Source organism: Siphateles boraxobius, unplaced genomic scaffold, assembly GCF_051911475.1.
Source record: "Siphateles boraxobius isolate OS27281-9 unplaced genomic scaffold, OSU_SipBor_1 34, whole genome shotgun sequence".
Taxonomy (NCBI): domain Eukaryota; kingdom Metazoa; phylum Chordata; class Actinopteri; order Cypriniformes; family Leuciscidae; genus Siphateles; species Siphateles boraxobius.
In genome coordinates, this window is record NW_027508964.1 from 91,790 (window position 1) to 112,117 (window position 20,328).

Genomic DNA, 20,328 nt, shown 5'->3' on the forward strand with positions numbered 1-20,328 from the left:
AAGCCCTGTGTCTTGTTCAGTCTTTGTGAGTTCTTAATGTTGTGTTGTTGTACCTTGATGTTGGTGGTTCTGTTCCTGAGTCTTGTGCCCTAGCCAGAGTCTTTATTATGTAGTTTGAGTTTATTAAATAAAGTGTGCTGCAATTGGATCCTGCTTCCTCCTTGCTTCCACCTCATCATAACAACGACGACTTAAATTCAGAAGATGAAATCCAGCAGGAACTGTAAAGTAGTGCGCAGTCCTACGTCACCGGATTAATTTGCCTAATCTTCACGGTACTTTAGACCTCGATGGAAAAGCAGACAGCAACAGCTGGAGGAAAAAAGCTCCCGGGAAAAAAGTTCCTGGGACAAATTTTTCCCGGTAATTTCGTTGGAAACACGGCTTATGTAATTGAGAATAATTTCCACTATTACGCTAAAATACAGGTTCCACTTTTTTTTTTTTTTTGCAGCAATGCAATAGAATAACATTTTTTGGAATATCAAAGTAGCTTTTTTACTTACATGTGAGTAATCTAAATAATCTTTTTCCACTATAAAGAAACTTTTGTGGCATGGAAAGCTTCTATGGATGCTAATGGCCAGGACGCTCTTGTAAAAGAGATTCTTAATCTCAATGTGCTTCTTTTCCTGGTAAAATAAAGGTAAAATAAAAAGAATAAAACATGTCTTCTTGGAACCAATGCCAAACAAAGCCTTAAAACCTTATTTGTAAGAGTGTAAAGTATTTAGTATAAATTCTCCAAAATAAATAAGGGAGTGCAATTAATTATGTACCTTACACCTCTGCCCTAGCTGCTTTTATGGCGCTGATTTATAGTATTATAAACTTGTATGTTCTCATATTTCATTCTGATCATTTATTTGGTAAAGCACAGATTACCTAACTTTAGTGAAAAGCAAAACACCTGTAATGTTCCTGCAGTGTGTGTTGAGAGATTCCTCACTGTGTGCTTGTAACAACTATACAAAAAAACGAAAACTCCCCCTATTTCCCCACAACACCGCAGGGCCAAATCATTATATGGACATTTTGGCTTAAACTTTTGCATAGTTCCTATACCATATAATCAGTGTTAGAAAGCACAGTGTGCTGCTTGTTTTGACTTGAGCATGCGTTTAATGAAAGTAGTCTGTTTAATGTTTGGATGTCAGGACAGTCTTATATAAAGGCCTCTCTGAGAGAGTTGCACACAGACATGGGGAATCTCTGGCTGGGTCTCTTCACTCCGCTTGTCCTGTACGCATCCCCGCTGCAGAATGTGGGACTGTCCAGCCATGGCCACCTGGAGTTTGCAGAGGTAATTAGGGAAAACCACCTATAGATAAAATATTTAAATGCGGTTTTAAGAAGAAACTCTGAATGGTGCTTGTCTGTGCAAAACTGCACTAGTACAATGCTTTGTAGTGAGTGGTTGCAGGCAAGGCCGTAAAATTAGTGAGGTGTAAATAATTGTGCTATAATAACATCCACAAATGCAACTCATTATATACACCCCATATAGCCTAAACCTTAAAATAGACAGACATGTAGAAAGAATATTTTATTCAATATAATGTTTTTTACAGACATGTTACAAACTGTGTGTGTGTGTGTGTGTGTGTGTGTGTTTGTGTGTGTGTGTGTGTGTGTGTGTGTCTGTGTGTGTGTGTGTGTGTGCGTGTGTGTGTGTGTGTGTGTGTGTGTGTGTGTGTGTGTGTGTGTGTGTGTGTGGACTACTCTTCAATCCTTGGCTCACTGAAATGACAAAATAAAAAAGTTTTCCGAAGCGAGGTTGGATACGTTCATCATTACGTCACCCTTTACTTTACTCAAACAAGCAAAAAAAAAAAAAAAAAAATAATAATAATCCAAAATAAGTTCAAAGCTTGTGTTTTGGAAATAAGATTAATATATCACGAACCCTATGCATGCAACTTTCAACTTTAATAACTTCCTAAAGTGTGACATTAAATCAGAAAAACAAGTCGAGAAGACTACTGCTACCTTTCCATCAGGAGGATCTGACCACATGGGATCTGGCAACACAGGATCTGGCAACACGGGATCTGGCAACACGGGATCTGGCAACACGGATCTGGCAACACGGGATCTGGCAACACGGGATCTGGCAACACGGATCTGGCAACACGGGATCTGGCAACACGGATCTGGCAACACGGGATCTAGCCACACGGGATCTGGCAACACTGATCTGGCAACACGGGATCTAGCAACACGGGATCTGGCAACACGGGATCTGGCTACACGGGATCTGGCAACACGGGATCTGGCAACACGGGATCTGGCAACACGGATCTGGCAACACGGGATCTGGCAACACGGATCTGGCAACACGGGATCTAGCCACACGGGATCTGGCAACACTGATCTGGCAACACGGGATCTAGCAACACGGGATCTGGCAACACGGGATCTGGCTACACGGGATCTGGCAACACGGGATCTGGCAACATGGTGATCTGGCAACACGGGATCTGGCAACATAGATCTGGCAACGCGGGACTGGCAACACGGATCTGGCCACACGGGATCTGGCAACACTGATCTGGCAACACGGGATCTAGCAACACGGGATCTGGCAACACGGGATCTGGCTACACGGGATCTGGCAACACGGGATCTGGCAACATGGTGATCTGGCAACACGGGATCTGGCAACACGGGATCTGGCAACATGGTGATCTGGCTACACGGGATCTGGCAACACGGGATCTGGCAACACGGGATCTGGCAACATGGTGATCTGGCAACACGGGATCTGGCAACATAGATCTGGCAACGCGGGACTGGCAACACGGATCTGGCCACACGGGATCTGGCCACACGGGATCTGGCAACACGGGATCTGGCAACACTCATCTGGCAACACGGGATCTGGCCACACGGGATATGGCAACATGGGATCTGGCAACACGGGATCTGGCAACATGGATCTGGCAACGCGGGATCTGGCAACATGGATCTGGCAACACGGATCTGGCAACACAGGATATGGCAACACGGGATCTGGCAACACCCGCGCCCTCACTCACAACGGGCTCTCAAGCCTTGTTCACTGCACTAGCTTCTCGCAGCAAAATGAATTGCAAACACTCATATGAGGTGGTTTAAACGGCTAATTAATCATTCAGAGGGCATGAAATTTTATTTTGAATGTAAAAAAATGACAGAGGTCCGGACCTTAGTTGCAGGGTGTTGCTATTTGGATACTAGGGTCCTTTTTATTCCTTTAAGTTAGCTATAGATAAAAGCATCTAAATGGCTTGTGACTTGTTGTTTGAGTTTAATGTAAGACCAAATATTCACTAAAGGGTTTTAAATCTGGACTCTGACCAGGCCAAAACATGAGCCTGATGGACTTGTTCTCAAGCCACTTCTTGGTTATCTTTGCAATTTGGGCAGGAGCATTGTCTTTTGAAAACTATCATCTGGTCATTTCTTGTTGTGATGTCAGTCTGTGTTCCCCCGTCCTGTCCCATGTTTAGCAGTTCCCCGTTATGTCTATTAGTTTCCCCGGTGTCTCTGTTATCTTGTTTGCCTTTGTATTTAAGTCCTGTCTTCAGTCTTTGTGAGTTCTTAATGTTGTCTGTTGATTGTCCTGTGCCCGAGTTTGTTTCAGCATTTGTGAAGTTTGAGTTTATTAAATAAAACCCCCTGGGCTAACCCTAACCCAATGACACTCTTCCTCCATGCTTCACTGTGCTGGAGATGCATTTATTATTATATTTCTCAGCAGATTTTCGAAGACCGATCTGGAGCATCAGCATTTACTCATGTTTCATCATCACTCCACACACAACTTCCCATATTCTACCAAAAACTTTCAAACATACTGTCTTTGATATTAGACAGCAATGGCTTTTTAACTAGTGCATTTGCTTACATTTAGCTAATTCCCTGGCCGATGATTTGTGGTTAAGACAATTAAAAGCTTAGTGTTTAGCCCTTTTCGGCTTGGTCCTCTGCCCCCATTTTTTTTTTTTTTTTGCCCAGGAGTGCATGTAGTAGCCTTTACTAAACCATAAGTAAAAATTATTTTAAGAAAAAAAAAGATTTTTTAAAACAATTTCAAAACATACTATGCAACTACAGTAAATGTTATTTCTCTTAATGTTTGGAATGTTGCAAATTCGTTCATTCGGATATGATAACAGAAAAAAACTGCTAAATGTGAACGAATCAGCTGAATGCTTAATTTTTCAGATATGAATATTTTCATCAGTTTCATCCATAAAGTCTTGATCTTCTGCTTTGTAAGGCAGGAAGATGTGTATGATGTCACATGATGTTTCAGAACATTTTATTTGTGACATCATGCTTCACCACAATATCCTTACAAGCTATGGGAAGTCATAGTGTGCAATCTCGGCAACTTCCACTATTCGAGTCTATCAACAATAGCTGTGTGAAAATTCAGATGTGGTGATTTGCGTAAACACATTGAGCTTTCGATGATGGGGACTTTTTTATAGGTGTATAGTTGCGGAAAGAAAGAGCATGATTCAAAACAGACTGATGTAGGAGTAGTTCACATGAATGGCAGACTACCAAAGTTTCTGTGCTTGTCTTAAAATTATTTTTGAATTAGTTTGGCTGAAGGGTATGTTTTCTCAGCATAAATTAAAAGCGGTATCTATATGTGGCGATGTGCTTTCCTGCACAGTGGTGGAACTCCTGAAACGATTACAGTAAACATACTCTTTGTGAGTGATATTACGTAATTCAAACAGTTTTTAAATCCTTTCAGCTTTAATTTCGGGAATCCACGAAAGCCAAATGTATGTCAACTATAATGATGAACCTTTGATGGTGCTTGTGACTTTGTGGTTAAACATCATGGCTAGCTTAAATGTGTGGTTTTATATATTGCTAGTCGTTTTTAGGGTGTTCTGGGTGGTTGCTACAACCGAAACCCAACATGAAAAAATATACTGTAATTAATATACAATAACACTGCATTTTATAGTAAATTTATTACAGTACCTGTCAAAAGTTTTTGAAAGAAGTCTCTGCTCAAGGCTGCATTTATTTAATCAAAAATAAGGTAGTAATTTTGTGAAATGTTTTCTCAAATTAAAAAAAATAAATCTATTTGAATATATTTTAGCATGTAAAATGCAAAGCTGAATATTCAGCATCATTACTCCAGTCTTCATTGATTCATCAGAAATAATTCTAACATGCTTATTTGCTGCTCAAGTAACAAAAAAATCCAAGAAATCAGATCTATAATTTTGCCAACCAGTGTTAAATGCTGGGCATGACTTTATAAACATGAAAACATCAACAAGTAAACCCTAAATAAACGATTCCATTTTTAATTGTGCATGGTCAGGCACAAAGATCACGGCATCTTGCATGTATTCGAATCAAAAGGGAGCGACTTCAGTGAAGGAATTGAATCAGTGCTTGGAAGCGAATGAGAGTGATTTGTTTACTTAAATTATTTGAAGTTGGCTTGTTTGAGTTTATGCAATGTCTGCTTATTTAAATGGGTTTGGATGAAACAGGTTTATCTGGGAAAATTTTACAACTATAAACCTGCAGGTAACTGGCCGACGGAGGCGTGCAGCCGGGCCTGACCCGTTCCAGGCCAAACTGAGGGAGATGCAACACTTCTTTGGCTTGGAAGAGAGTGGTGATGTGGATCCACAGACCGTAGCAGCCATGAGAAGAGCTCGCTGTGGTCTATCTGATGCTGAGCAGTTCAGAAAGACGATGCGATGGACAAACAGAACCTTAACATACAGGTGAGGCTCAGTATACTCTCCCAGCAGAACGAGACCGATCTCATGATAGTGGATGGATATCTATAGGCCTACAACGAATGTTATTTCTCGTGCCATTTATAGCCTACGCCAAAAATAGTTTTTGCGTGCATATGCTACGCATTTTTCGCGTGCAAATGATACGCACTTTATGACGTGTAATACGCACGCACTCCCCACCCTAATCCTAAGGGGTTTTCAGTGCGTAGCATATGCACGCTAAAACCATTTTTGGCGTATATAATTGGCACAAGAAATAACATTCGTGGTATAGATACGCACTTTCATGAGATTGTGCCGTGTGATGGCTCATATTTTCATATTGTTTGTGCTCAGAATCTCCAGATACAGCTCAAAGATTACAGCGGGCCAGGTCAGGACAGCGTTCAGACAGGCATGGAAACTTTGGGCTCAAGCAGTGCCCTTGAAATTCCGACAAAAGAAAAGGAGTGATGCTGACATCGTCATTTCCTTCAATAACAAAGGTGTGGGAGAAAAGCTGAACTTCAAAATTATGGCGTTGAGTAATAGTCATGTATGTGTGTGTGTGTGCGTGTGTGTGTGTGTGTGCGCGGTTCTGATAAAACATCCTAAATCCTTGTCCCTTGGGGCTTTTTCTTTGCCCTCATGAGAAAAACAGTTTATAAATCATACTAAGCAAAGTTTTTTTAACATGTAAAAATGCTGAAAGTTTAAGGGTTAGGGTGTAGAGTATACAGTTTGTGGTACAGTAAAGAAATCATTATGTCTGTGGAAAAAGTCCCCATAAAATATGGAAACCCAACGTGTGTGTGTGTGTGTGTGTGTGTGTTCAGGGAGTGTAATCCTAAATTAAAAATAAAGTAGTTGACAAAGTTGATAGTACTACTGTAAAATCTTAATGGGATCTTCTTCAAATGTGTGTAAAGTTACCTTCCTTTGGAATTAAAATATCCCACATCATCATCACACACCCTTCACCTTACCTAGAGATCGGCATGGTGTTATTTCAGTTCGGCTAATAGCTGGTGTGATTAGCATCGAGAGATGATCTTATGGAAAGTTCCCCATGCCGATCTCTAGGTATGATGAAGGGTGTGTGATGATGATGTGGGATATTTTAATCCCAAAGGCCAAGGGAACTTTATCAGGATGCATAGTATCCCGGATCCATGAAATAACTGGCCTTTAAAAATAGAAATCTGCTGTCTCTATGGGAATTTAACACAGGGGTGTACTGACCTGTATTTTAAGGAATAACTTTTATTTATTTATTTATTTAGTCTTTTTAGTCAACTTTAGCATGGGTGTGTTCACTTATGCTATCCACTGTTCTGTGTGTGCGTGTCTGTGTATATGTAGATATGCACACATACTATATATATATTAAAATGGGAACTCAGAACACTAACGTGTGGCACTTATGATAGATCATGAAGATGGGTCACCATTTGATGGTGATGGAGGTATCCTGGCGCATGCCTTCTTCCCCGGGCCTGGCGTTGGTGGTGATGTGCACTTCGATGATGAGGAGCCCTGGACAACAAATGCCACTGGTAATAAAAGAAGAAGACAGTTGCAACATCTTTTGTTCACTGATAGAAGTACATGTGCAATGCCCTTTCACATGACTCCTGAGTCCTGTCAAAGTTACTTGTGCGTTTGAAACCCTGACACAATCATGTTAATGTATTTCCTTATTAAATTGCAGTTTTGAGCTTTACACTAAGAGTCCACAATTGACAGGTTTCTGCTTTGTTAATGTATAGCCTACTCAAAATGTTTTCTGTGCTTACATGAAACCTGTGGGATAGTTCACCCAAAAATGTAAATTCTGTCAGTAATTACTCTCCCTCATGTTGTTCAACCCCGTAAGACCTTCGTTCATCTTCAGAACACGAATTAAGATATTTGTGATTAAATCTGAGAGCTGGATCACTCCTCCATAGGCTTCTAAGGGATTGACACTTGTTCCCCGAAAAGTTATTAAAGACATCATTACAATAGTCCAAGTGACTACAGTGACTCAATCTTAAGTTTATCAAGCGACGAGAATACTTTTTGTGCGCGAAAACAAACAAAAATAACGACTTTATACTTTATTTCAACTATTGATTTCCTTCTCTGTGGGCGTCGAGTGAGTTCACTAGTGTAACAGCGCAGCGCTTCTGTGTTGTACGTCACACGTAGGCTCACTATTGGCCGACGCTGGTCATGTGTGTGTGAGGAATTTACATTTTTGGGTGATCTATCTCCTTAAGGCCGTAACCTCCTCGCTGTGGCGGTGCATGAGTTTGGACACGCTCTCGGCCTTCCACATTCATCAGATCCTGGAGCCGTCATGTTCCCAGCCTATAATTTTGGCTTGCACTCTGTTTTGCAGCTGTCTTTCCAGGACGTCAAAGATATACAGGAAATGTATGGTATGGTATGTCTGGGAATATTCTGTCACACTTGAGATATTTTTTTCAGTTATATAGTATATTTTCAGTGTTGGGAAACTGTTAAGTTAAGCTGTAGTATGTATGTATAGACAGTAGTTAAATTAGAGACTAGCTATACTGTTCTGAAAATTTACACTATATATAAGCCTAAAAAGCTTTTTTCAATTTGCTTATATAATTCATAATTATATAACATGAAAGAAAAATGATTGTCCAAAAACAATGAATGTAATGAAAAGTGAATGAAAAGTAAAGAAAATGTATGCTAAAGTCAAATCAAAACTAATTTATGATTAAATTAATAATTTATAAATAATAATTAATGATAATAATTCTCTAAAATGAATCAAATTTCCAAAGATACATTTGATGGGATTTTGATTCATCCAAAATAATTAATCACTTGTTCATTGATCCTTCATGCAGATGTTATGCCAGTAGGTTCTTTATTCTCAAAAGAAAAGATAAACTTTAAATTGTGCATTATTCAAAATGATGTATCTAAAAATATAGGAAACGACTACAAAATATCAGCCTATAACAAAATTTGTGGTGGTGCACGCTTCAGAGCAGAGCAGTGACCGAAATATGAATCAGTGCATGGAAGTCAACTAGAACGATTCGTTCACTTAAAATATTCATTCACTAACGAAAATAACAATACTACTGCAGTGATGTAATGTTAGCTTGTTACTAGGAAAGCCAGATTACTTTAGAAAGTAGCCGACATGAAAAAGTAATTAGGTTAGTATCCTAGAGTTGCTACTTTAGTTAGTTGGAGAGAGGCCATTCACAGTGAATGCACTTTCTTTGCACTGAAAAAACGAAAAAATGCAAGGCCTAGAGATGTGCTTTTTAAATGTTGAACTTCTTTTAAATTTAGCGCCGCGTTTTTAGAACCCCGATGCTGCTGCAAAAGACGCCAGCGCAGCGGTCAAGCAAGTCAATCTAGCGCGTCTACATTCTAATACAAAGTAGCACAGTGGAAATGGAAAAAAACACTTTGTATGTTTACCTTTTCCTTTCTTCCAAAGGTAAAAGGGCGTTAAGTTTGGACAGACTTCCTCCGAAAACACCAGATAAATGTGATCGTACGCTGTCATTCGACGCTGTGACAGGCATGCAACAGGAGCTAGTATTCTTTAAAAACAGGTAACTTCAGTCTGGCTCCATATGTGTGCATTTTATTAGCACTCATTAATCGTTGCACTTCTACCGTGTCTAACTCGACTAATACGCCTGTTCCAGGTTTATTTGGCGGGTACATCCCAGCTTTGAGAAAATAGGAATCACACTAATCACAAGTTTGTGGCCTGAACTTCCAGCTCACATAGATGCTGCCTATGAGAACACAAACCACAACAGCATGCTAGTTTTCAAAGGTGAGGCGTTCATAGCTCAACATCATCATAAAGAACTGTTTCACCTAAAACTAGTACCATTCCATGTTGTGTCTCACACAGGCTCTCAATACTGGGAGGTTAGCTCTCTCAAAGTAAAGCATGGCTATCCACGAAACATCTCAGAGTTTACATTCCCATCCACTGTTAGGAGCATCGATGCAGCCTTGTATTTCCGAGAAACACGTCTCACTGATTTCTTCATTGGAGGAGAATGCTGGAGGTACACGAAATTGAACAAATTCTCACTAACAGATATTGATAATTAACAATGGCACTTGACTCTCTATTTGAAGGATGTGTTTGTGTTTTCTGCTTTGTGAAGGTTTAATGAAGATGCAGGACAGATGATGGAAGGCTTTCCCAAGCCTATCGCTCATGAATGGCCAGGAATTGACTCGCCTGTGGATGCTGCCGTGGCCCATAATGGTTGGTATCACCTGAGGAACCAATCCCACACAAATTAACCTTGACGAATTTAATAAGCAATTTAAAAACCTTAGTGACCGTTTCTACACATTTTTGGCCGTTCATTTAGACGACAACAGCGTTTTGGGGGCTTGAAAAGGCAAACTGAGAATGAGGTTCAATACCGTGAATGTATCCATGTAAACTAAAAAAAATAGCAATTTATGAAAAAGGTGACGTCGTGCACATGCGTATTACATGGATATTTTGCGGATCGGTGTGAACGGGGGTCGTTTTGACAACGGTGTCGTCTGTACGCAAAAAAAAAAACACAAAGGAAAAACATTCCCATTTTTAGAACATCGTTGTTGTGCAAACGGACAAATTTTTTATTTTTTTCTGCAAAAAAATAAATAAATGTAATTGTTTATATTTCACAATTCAGACGCAACCCTGAGTTTATATATATATAAACTCGATAAAAGAAAAATCCACAGTGACCCAAATCAGCAAATAATAAGTCAGGCTAGATATTGTCTTTTTTCCCTTACTACCTTTATGACATAAAATGTCTCTTGTTATAAGAATTTTGTGATATTTTAACTTCAAATTTATAAAAATAAAAATTGTTTTGCAATATACAGTTGATAGATTTTTTTTTCAAATGCATGTTTGATACTGAAGCGTAAGAAAAATAAAGAAATGTGAGGATAATAAAAAATAATTGTTTATAATTTTATTTTTATTATTTCATTATTCCAAAAAAAGTCATGATATATAGTGCCTTTTTTTCCGGAGAAAAACAATGAGAATTAAAAAAAAAAAAGCGAGGCAAAATCAATTTAACATCTCTACTGTATATGTTAACCAGCAATTTTAAGCCAAACTGAGGGAATATTTTCAGACCATTCAATAATTTTCTTTATTTTTGTCTAGGACGTGTGTATTTCTTCGTAGGACCTCAACAACTGGAATTCGACCCCGAAATCAGACAAGTAACTAAGAGAATGGCCGCAAACACATGGCTTCAGTGCTGAGAAATAACAGGCAGTTGATCAGCAGCTCCACACCATCTATGCTGATAGGAACCAAATTGTGAATTATTTTGTTGCGTCAACCTTTTCTGGCTTGATGGTTTCCTGTTGCAAAATTCTCTTCCATTCATGTTTTTCATTAAAGGAATAGTTTAGCATTGAATAGTGTCCCGAGATTTTGAAGCTCCAAAAAGCGCATCAATCCATCATGAAAGTAATCTATACAACTTCAGTGGGTCAATAAATACCTTTTAAAGCGAACCAATAAAAAAAAATAAAAAAAAGTTCCCTTGGGAATTAAAATATCCCACATCATCATCACACACCCTTCACCTTACCTAGAGATCGGCATGGTGTTATTTCAGTTCGGCTAATAGCTGGTATGATTAGCATTGAGAGATGATCTTATGGAAAGTTCCCCATGCCGATCTCTAGGTATGATGAAGGCCAAGGGAACTTTATCAGGATGCATAGTATCCCGGATCCATGAAATAACTGGCCTTTAAAAATCTAAATCTGCTGTCTCTATGGGAATTTAACACAGGGGTGTCCTGACTTACACAACCTGTATTTTAAGGAAGAACATTTATTTATTTACGATACATTATTCATTCACAAAGAAAATTGGTGTCCTTAGAGGTTGTATTTTCCCTCATTTTTTAAATTAAGGCATTAACATCAATTTCCAAAAGATGATTTTTTTACTCCTATTTTAGTCAACTTTAGCATGGGTGTGTTCACTTATGTTAGGCACTGTATATCAAACAGAAAAAAGCACAAACATTTGCTTCACCAGCAGCACATTGCAAAATTATTTATTTACCCCCGACTCTCTTTGCAGAACACACAATCCTCTCGTCTCCACAACCATTTCCTCCTGCATAATCTGTTTGGGTTTTTTTTCAACTTTTCGCTGCAAATCAATTTGGATCGCGATCTTCTTGCAGGCTATCCTTTTTTAATGAACAAAAGCCATCGCACACATGTTGGTGATAGGTGCGTAGGAAAGGAAGACCAAGCTTGATCGACAATCTACAAATGGGAACTCCCGCACACTATCACTGCTTGCAAATAAAACTTTAATGCTGCTAAATTAAAGTTTAATTTGCAAGCACTGATACTGTGCGCGAGTTCCTATTTGTAGGCTATCATTTTTAAAAAAATTATTGCGCTCACGTGACCTTGCGTTATTTCCTCATTACTTCTCGAGTGTGTTTGGTTGTGAAACGTAGTTTGCGGACCAGACAGAAGTTGTTGGCGATTCTTTCTTTTGTAAAGTCATGCAGTGTGAAACCCCTGTCGCCGATCCATTGTGCAGTGTGAACACACTCTGAAACATGCAGGGTTATTTTATCCCAAGTTTGGGTCAAATATGGACAAACCCAACCGTTGGGTAAAATGTCATTTAAAAATGTGACCCAACGGCTGGGTTTGTCCATAATTGACCGAATTTAGGTTGAAACAACCCAGCATTTTTAAAAGTGTGAATGCTACCCCAGATAGTCGTGAACAGTGACCCGAACTCTGCATAACGCGCTTTCGGCAGTTGCTGAAAGCCGGTGATTATACTCCTAAAAATGCTGGGTTGTTTCAACCAAAAAATGTACAGTTGAAGTTGGGTTAAAATTTTAAATTCGATTTTTAACCCAACATTTGGGTTTGTCCATATTTGATCCAAATTTGAGTTAAAATAACCCGCCATTGTTTAGAGTGATAGTTCCGAATTTTTCTTACAAAAACCCATCACTTCACTTCAGACGGCATTTATTAACACGGGAGTGATATGGATTACTTTTATGATTGATGGATGCGCTTTTTGGAGCTTCAAAAACTTGGGCACTATTCAATACCATTACACATCTGGGAAGAGTCAAGATATTTTTGTATATAACTCTGATTGTGTTCGACTGAAAGAAGAAAGTCATATACACCTAGAATGGCTTGAGGGTGAATAAATTATTGGATATTTTACATTTTTGTGTGAACTTTTCCTTTAAATGCTTTTGAAATAAATTGCCTCAGCGGTACAGGAACCACACAACTGTGTGTTTTGAGTGATGATGAAAGCGTGTGTGTGTGTGCGTGTGTGTGTGTGTACACTTTGGTCTAATACAGCTGTTCGCGTGTCTGAATCAACTTCCCCAAAATATACAGTGTTGTTAAAATAGAACCAAAAACATTCTAAATTACCTGATGTAGTTTTGTACATAAATCTAGTTAATTCGTTTAGCTTAGTTTTAGTACAGGATGAATCTGCAAAGAGAGCACAGTACTAAACTGACAATGATAAAAAAATATGCTAATGTACTAAAATTAAACTAAAATTATAAATTAGCTTACAGTTTAGAATTTTATTGTTCTAATGGACTCTATTTTAAAGCATTAGTTATAAGAAGTTAGAAGAACTAATTAAAGAAAGACAAGACTATCTTTTTTGGAAAGTTGGATTCAGACACAAAAAATGCATGTGCCTAGAAAAACATGCATTTTGATATTTCACCATAATGAACTGAAAAAGGTACTCAAATCACCAATGATAATCTTTATATAAAATAAGCCCGCAATACATTTAGTGTTGCCTTAATAGGTAGAAACAGTGTCAAGAAATAGTTTCAAACCAGTCTAATCTGGCCCACTTCACAAATGACTAACACAGAGCTGTCCTAATAACCCATCTGCTCATGTCACACATCTCATTACAACACTGAAGGAAAAAGAGGATGTTTTGAGCGCATATGGGCTTCCCCTACTCAAGATGATACATGAGAAAAAATTGGATTTCTGTAACAAACACGCCTAATGTTAATGTATGGTAAATTAGTGAGAAATGAATTAATGTTGCAATGTGCAAATTTTACCTGTCACTTAACTGTCTTTTTTTTTTTACTTTGAACATTTGTATTAATCCTAAATAAAGTTAAAGATACAAATATGGCAATCATAGTTTCTAAATATCAGATCACAAATTTTACTGTTTATTTTATATAAAGCATGAATACATTGATCTAACCATGGTAATGAGGAGCTACAGTTTTATCTGTGCTTACTTTGTTCTTATGTTCTTACCACAAATACCACGGTTATTGCAGTTGCAGTTACTTTGCAAGAGTTATAGTACGTTTTTGCAAGACTCCTCACAACCATTGCTACACAATCATGTGCAAATGTATTTACTATTAATTTAGAATTAATGAAGATAATGCTTTGTATAGACTTTGCAAATCAATATATATATCCAGGGTAGATTTAGTCCATGCAGCGGGTGTGGATTGTTACATAAAACATTTAATAAACAGCAGAAATTTCTTTAAAAAAATACATTACAAAAAATTCTGTAGAAATTCAAAATATTTTTTTTCCGAATAACCTCATATACCAATATTAGATATAGTTGCCTACATAGAGTATTAAATAATGCAATAAAACCATGTAAAACATAAAAATCACAAGTAAAATGGCACAATGATTATTAATGCCTTTAATAAAAGTTATACAGTGTTTCTGGCACAAAAAAGATTATCTAGCATTTTTATATTCTCATATTTTTTTAAACGTAAACCTAAGACAATGTGATTATAATTAATATCAGCTCGCATATTATACATTATTATTATTATTATTATCAGTTGCTAAATAAAGTAATATATTAGGGGGTCCCTGGGTTGTTCAAGAGTCAAGTCACCTTTATTTATATAGCGCTTTTTACAGTACAGATTGTTTCAAAGCAGAGATTACAGAGATAACAGGAAAATAATGTTGTAATAGTATTGTTAAATATAAAATTAAATGTAAAATTAAAATATACAATTATATTGTAATAGTATTGTTAAATGTAAAATAAAAATTAAATGCTGATGAAGACATTAAAGAGTAGACTACTCTTAGTATTTATATAATATATAAATTACACAATTAAAATGTAATTAAAGGCATTGAAATATTTCCTTTATAGTGTAAATGATTGCAGTGTTAAGTAAGATGTATTACAAAAAACCTGTGTTTGGGGGTATGTCATTCCTGATTTCCTTTCCTGTGGCGGAAGGTGCGACATGTGACTCAATCTCATATTGCACAAGCAGTCCTTCTGTGGTGTATTTAAGAGGGGAGAAAACCCAGAGAAGAACACAGACCACATCAGTTTCTTGAAGAAGAAGCAACATGAAGAGCTTCTACAAGCTGTGCGTTCTCCTCGCTTTGGTGGTTTCTGGTTACACCAACCCAATAGCGCCACCTGCTGATGAAGACAGAGAGAGAATTGCTGAGGTAATGTAGGCTACACTCTAAAAGTACTAGTTTAGCTTCTCTATTAGATACAGTGTGCAAACTAACTTTTTTCTCTTCAGAATTACCTGTCTAGATTGTATGGCCTGCCGCAGCAGAGCTCTCCTAGCACTGAAAGACGCTCCAATGCCATGAGTCTGAGGTTGAAAGAAATGCAGCAGTTTTTTGGACTCTCAATAACAGGGACTCTGGATGAGGAGACGATGAAAGTGATGAAGAAGCCCCGCTGCGGGGTTCCAGATGTGGCGGCGTACTCCACTTTTGCAGGGGACTACAAGTGGAAAAAACATGATCTGACCTACAGGTAAGACAGACTTGTTTAAGACAAGCCCGTTTATAAAAGGACTTGTAACATTTATTTTGCTGTCTTTTTCCCTCAGGATTGAGAACTACACCCCTGACATGTCAGAAGCAGAGGTGGATGACTCCATCAGAAGAGCCCTGCAAGTGTGGGCAGACGTCACTCCTCTGAGATTCACCCGCATCTACAGCGGCACGGCGGACATCATGATCTCATTTGCTGTTGGAGGTCAGTTTTTTAATCGAATCATTAGAAAGATGATGGTAAAAATATTACATGAGAAAAAGTGGGATTTTGTGTGTGTGTAGCAAACACTCCTAAAAATAATGGACTAATGTTTTTTTAGAAATTTTACTGTCACTTATCTGAAATCTTCTAATTTTTTTTATACACTTTTATAGAGTTATAGTAGGTTTTGTAAGAGTCTACCACTGAGTATTTTTGTCTTATTTTCCAGTTAAAAAAATCTAAAAATCCTTGAAGCAAGATTAATTTACTATTTTACACTATATTAGGACATTGTTTTCAGAGAATGTGTTTTTAGTGTGAGATTTTGTCTAATTGCGTGGTTTGTTCATTTCTTTTGAATATAAAACAGTTAAGAAGCAAGTGAAAAAGTAAATTAGTACATTTAGAATAATATTTAAATTATATTTAAAGTAAATTTAAAATTATACAAAAAATATTATTAAAAACGTTTTTTGAAATATAGACATTTTATATATTTTATATTTTTATATGAAGTGGCTTTAACTACTAACAGTGAAATTAATGATTTGATACAGTGGACTTATTGTGTACATACATTACATGTTTTTACATTGTAAATACAACATGAACACAATAAGTACATTATACTTATTTTTGGATGTAAGTACATAGAGCCACTTAATATAAAGTGGGACCTATATTTTTTATACTGCAACAAAAGTAAAATAAGGAAATGTGTATATATATAAGGAATTATAATATACATCCACAGTAGAATGAAAATAAGTAGAGATAAAAAAATGATATATATATATATATATATATATAAATACATTTTAATATGATTTATCAACTGCTCAAAATGAATGTTTTATATTTTACATTAATTTTTAAGCTCGGTTTTGAAACAAATCTCCTCTTCTTTCCAGATCATCGGGATGGTTACCCCTTTGACGGACCGAATGGTTTTCTGGCTCACGCCTTCCCTCCGTTCGAGGGCATCGGTGGTGATGCCCATTTTGACGATGACGAGACGTTCTTGTACAGATCTCCTCAAGGTTAGGCTTCATTTGTCTCCAGTTTTTTACCAGTGCACAAAATAAAGACCGGCTGTATTCACATTCCCACTTATCCCGCAGGCTACAATTTGTTCCTGGTTGCTGCCCATGAGTTCGGACACTCTCTAGGCCTTGAACATTCCCAGGATCCGGGTGCACTGATGTATCCCACCTATGTTTACAGAGACGTCGATACCTTCTCCCTCCCTCAAGACGATGTCAATGGAATCCAGTCTCTTTATGGTAAGATATTACAAATTACACATACTGATGATGAAAAGACCATGGAAGCGACGTATCTAATGACATTTTTATTGAACAGGCCCAAACCGTAATGTCAACCCTCTTGATCCAAAACCCACACCAGCAGTTACCCCAAACACATGCGATCCCAATCTGGTCCTGGACGCTGTCACCATGTTCCGTGGAGAGATGATCTTCTTCAAGGGCAGGTAAACCGAGACAGAAATGCTTTCTTTCTGAGCTTATGATAGTTATGACGAGCCGGATCTGACCTGCTGGTTTCTGGCTTTATTCACAGCTTCTTCTGGCGCAGTTATTCCCTGAGCACAACCCCTGAACTACATCTCATTAAAAGCTTCTGGCCTGAGATTCCAGAACATATCGATGCAGCATTCGAGAGTCCATTGCAGGACAAAGTCTTCCTTATCAAAGGTAAAACCAAATTAATAATAAGTGGATTATAATAAAGGTTCCAAAATGGGGTTTTCACAGCGATGCCATAGAATAATAATTTTGGATTCCCCAAAGAACTTTTCACTGAAAATAACCATTTTAATAACCACTATAAGAACCTTTTGTGTATTGGAAAGGTTTCTTGAGAGTTAAAGGTTCTTCATGGAACTATAGATGCCAATAAAGTACCTTTATTTTTTAGAATGAAGATGTCATATGAGAAATGAAATTTAATTTGAAAATGTTGTCACACCTCAGGGGAGAAGGTCTGGGCTCTCTATGGCTATGATATAGCACAGGGATATCCCAAAAGTCTCGGCATGTTCAATTTGCCCAAAAAAGTGAAGAAAATCGACGCAGTCCTCTACGATGAGACCAGCTACAAAATCCAGTTTTTCGTTGGCAGACAGGTTTATAGGTCAGTAAATCAGTCTGATCGAGTTAGTCTGCTCGTCTTTTTCAAGAATCTTCAAGTAACGAGAGTTTATTTTGTGCAGTTATGATGAGCAAACACGCAGAATGGAGAAAGGTTATCCTAAACCGTTGGAAGTTGTTTTCCCTGGAATGACAGGGACGGTGGCCGCAGCCTTCCAGAACAAAGGTAAGGCTTTTACAAAATGTACCAAGAGGAAATCTCAAATAAAATCCCATCTAACTCTGTCTTTCATGGTTATTTTTAGGGTTCAACTATCTCTTCAGCGGATCAAAGATGTTCGAGTTTGGCTCCTACAACAACAAGCTCTTCCGTGTTCTGAACAACAATTATTTCTTGCCATGTTAATCCGTCAATGTTGAGTTTTTCTTCAAAGCTTATCAGCCTGTCTGTAATCTGAACCATCAGTATTTTAAAGTAAATTATTGAGTAAATTATTCACTTTTAACTTATTTTTCTAAAAAATATTTTGATGTTATTTGTAGGTTGTCTAGTATCGTTTACAAGAGTGTATGTCTTACAACAAGTTAATCTTGTGTTTTGCAATTTCAAAATAAAGATTTGAGCATTTGATAAACAATTCAAATCTTGTTTTATTTATTAATACTTGCCTGTTTATTAATCTTGCCTGAGACCAAATATGGGAGTGTAAAATATGCTTGACTGAAACACAGGATCGGTTATCTAATTAATAATTATCTACAGTGTAAAAATATACGGAAATGACGGAACAAACAAAATTTGGTATAAAAAATATTTTTTTATTTGATTTGTGATCATCTTAATAGATCGATTAAATGACAAAACATATCTGAATCAGCTGATTCTCATCTCTTAAATACGTAGATATAATCTAATTATAACTTCTAATATAAAACTTTCACACAAATATACAGTCATGTGAAAAAGAAAGGACACCCTTTAGAATTTTATGATTTTATGTATCAGAACATAATAAAAAACATCTGGTTGTTAGCAGGTCTTAAAAATTAGGTAAATACAACCTCAGATGAACAACAACACATGACATATTACACGTCATTATTTATGTAACAAAACTAGGCCAAAATGGAAATGCCATGGGTGACAAACTAAGTACACCCTGTGATTAAATTGCTTGGAGAGCCACTTTTAGCATCAATACGTTGAAGAAATCGTTTTCTGTATGACAGTATCAGTCTCTCGCATCGTTCTGGAGGAATTTTGTCCCGCTGTTCTTTACAGCGTTGCTTCAGTTCATTGAGGTTTGCGGGCAATTGTTTATGCACAGCTCTACAGCTCTATAGTTATGAGATATTTCACCCAAAACTAAAAATGTACTAACCCTCAAGTTCTTCCAAACCTGTTTCTTGCTTCTGTTGAACACACAAGAAGATATTTTGAAGAATTTTGGTAACCAAACAGTTGATGACCCAATTTCGGCCAAGCTTTAGCTGTTAGATAGATTTACATTTAATTCTAGAATACTTTGGTTTACAGAGGAGTTCATGGTCGACTCAATGACTGTGAGGTGCCTGGGTCCTGTGGCTGCAAAACAGCCAAGAATCATCAATCCTCCACCTGATTAATGGACAGTTGTATGAGGTGTTTGTGCTGATATGCTCCGTTTAGTTTTCGCATAACTTGGTGCTGTGCATTATGGCCAAACATCTCCACTTTGGTCTCGTCTGTCCAAAGGACATTGTTCCAGAAGTCTTGTGGTTCGTACAGATGCAACTTTGCAAACCTAAGTTGGGATGCCATGTTCTTTTTAGAGAGAACCCTTCCAAACATGCCATACTTGTCCAGTCTTTTTCTAATTGTACGGCCATGATCTTAAACATTCAGCATGTTAACTGTTGGGTGTTATTCTTGGGTGTTTTGTGATTTCTCTGAGCATTGCACAGTCTAACCTTGGGGTGAATGTGCTGGGATGTCCCCTTCTGGGAAGATTGAAAACTGTCTTGAATGTTTTCCACTTGTGAATAATCTTCCTTACTGTAGAATAATGGACTTTCCGAATTGTTTGGGAATGGCCTTATAACTCTTACCAGATTGATGGCAGCAACTATTGCTTCTCTAAGATCATTGCTGATGTCTTTCCTCCTTGGCATTGTGTTAACACACACCTAAAGGCTCCAGACCAGCAAACTACCAAAACTTCTGCTTTTAAGGAGTTGGTCACATTTGCTGATGATCAATTAATCAAATCCATTTGATTAGCTGTGCCTAACTGCTCCTTTTCCTCTTAATTCTTATGAAAGCAAAAAGGGTGTACTTAGTTTGTCACCCATGGCTTTTCTCCGTTGGCCTAGTTTTTGTTACATAAAT

General features: G+C 37.6%; 2 protein-coding genes across 2 annotated transcripts; both read left to right on the plus strand.

Moving 5' to 3' along the window:
* Positions 1-1,200: 1,200 nt before the first annotated feature.
* LOC143701982 (matrix metalloproteinase-18) lies at positions 1,201-11,323 on the plus strand. Its single transcript, XM_077195648.1, is given in 11 exon segments — positions 1,201-1,303; positions 5,517-5,552; positions 5,554-5,756; positions 6,111-6,259; positions 7,184-7,309; positions 8,015-8,176; positions 9,232-9,349; positions 9,446-9,579; positions 9,661-9,820; positions 9,923-10,026; positions 10,942-11,323. Coding segments are annotated over 11 exon segments (1,395 nt in total). The 5' UTR covers position 1,201; the 3' UTR covers positions 11,043-11,323.
* A 3,827-nt stretch (positions 11,324-15,150) lies between these two features.
* mmp13a (matrix metallopeptidase 13a) lies at positions 15,151-18,598 on the plus strand. Its single transcript, XM_077195645.1, has 10 exons — positions 15,151-15,302; positions 15,383-15,624; positions 15,701-15,849; positions 16,761-16,889; positions 16,971-17,132; positions 17,212-17,341; positions 17,431-17,564; positions 17,844-18,003; positions 18,083-18,186; positions 18,266-18,598. The coding sequence occupies exons 1-10, from the start codon at positions 15,198-15,200 to the stop codon at positions 18,364-18,366; spliced, it is 1,416 nt and encodes a 471-aa protein (XP_077051760.1). The 5' UTR covers positions 15,151-15,197; the 3' UTR covers positions 18,367-18,598.
* The last annotated feature ends 1,730 nt before the right edge of the window (positions 18,599-20,328 follow it).

Bases quoted from the DNA above. Each gene is read 5' to 3' on its own strand.
- mmp13a (XM_077195645.1), top strand. From the start codon at position 15,198: ATGAAGAGCTTCTACAAGCTGTGCGTTCTCCTCGCTTTGGTGGTTTCT. The intron at 16,890-16,970 runs GTTAGGCTTCAT...CTTATCCCGCAG, and splicing joins CTTGTACAGATCTCCTCAAG to GCTACAATTTGTTCCTGGTT. The intron at 18,004-18,082 runs GTCAGTAAATCA...TATTTTGTGCAG, and splicing joins GTTGGCAGACAGGTTTATAG to TTATGATGAGCAAACACGCA.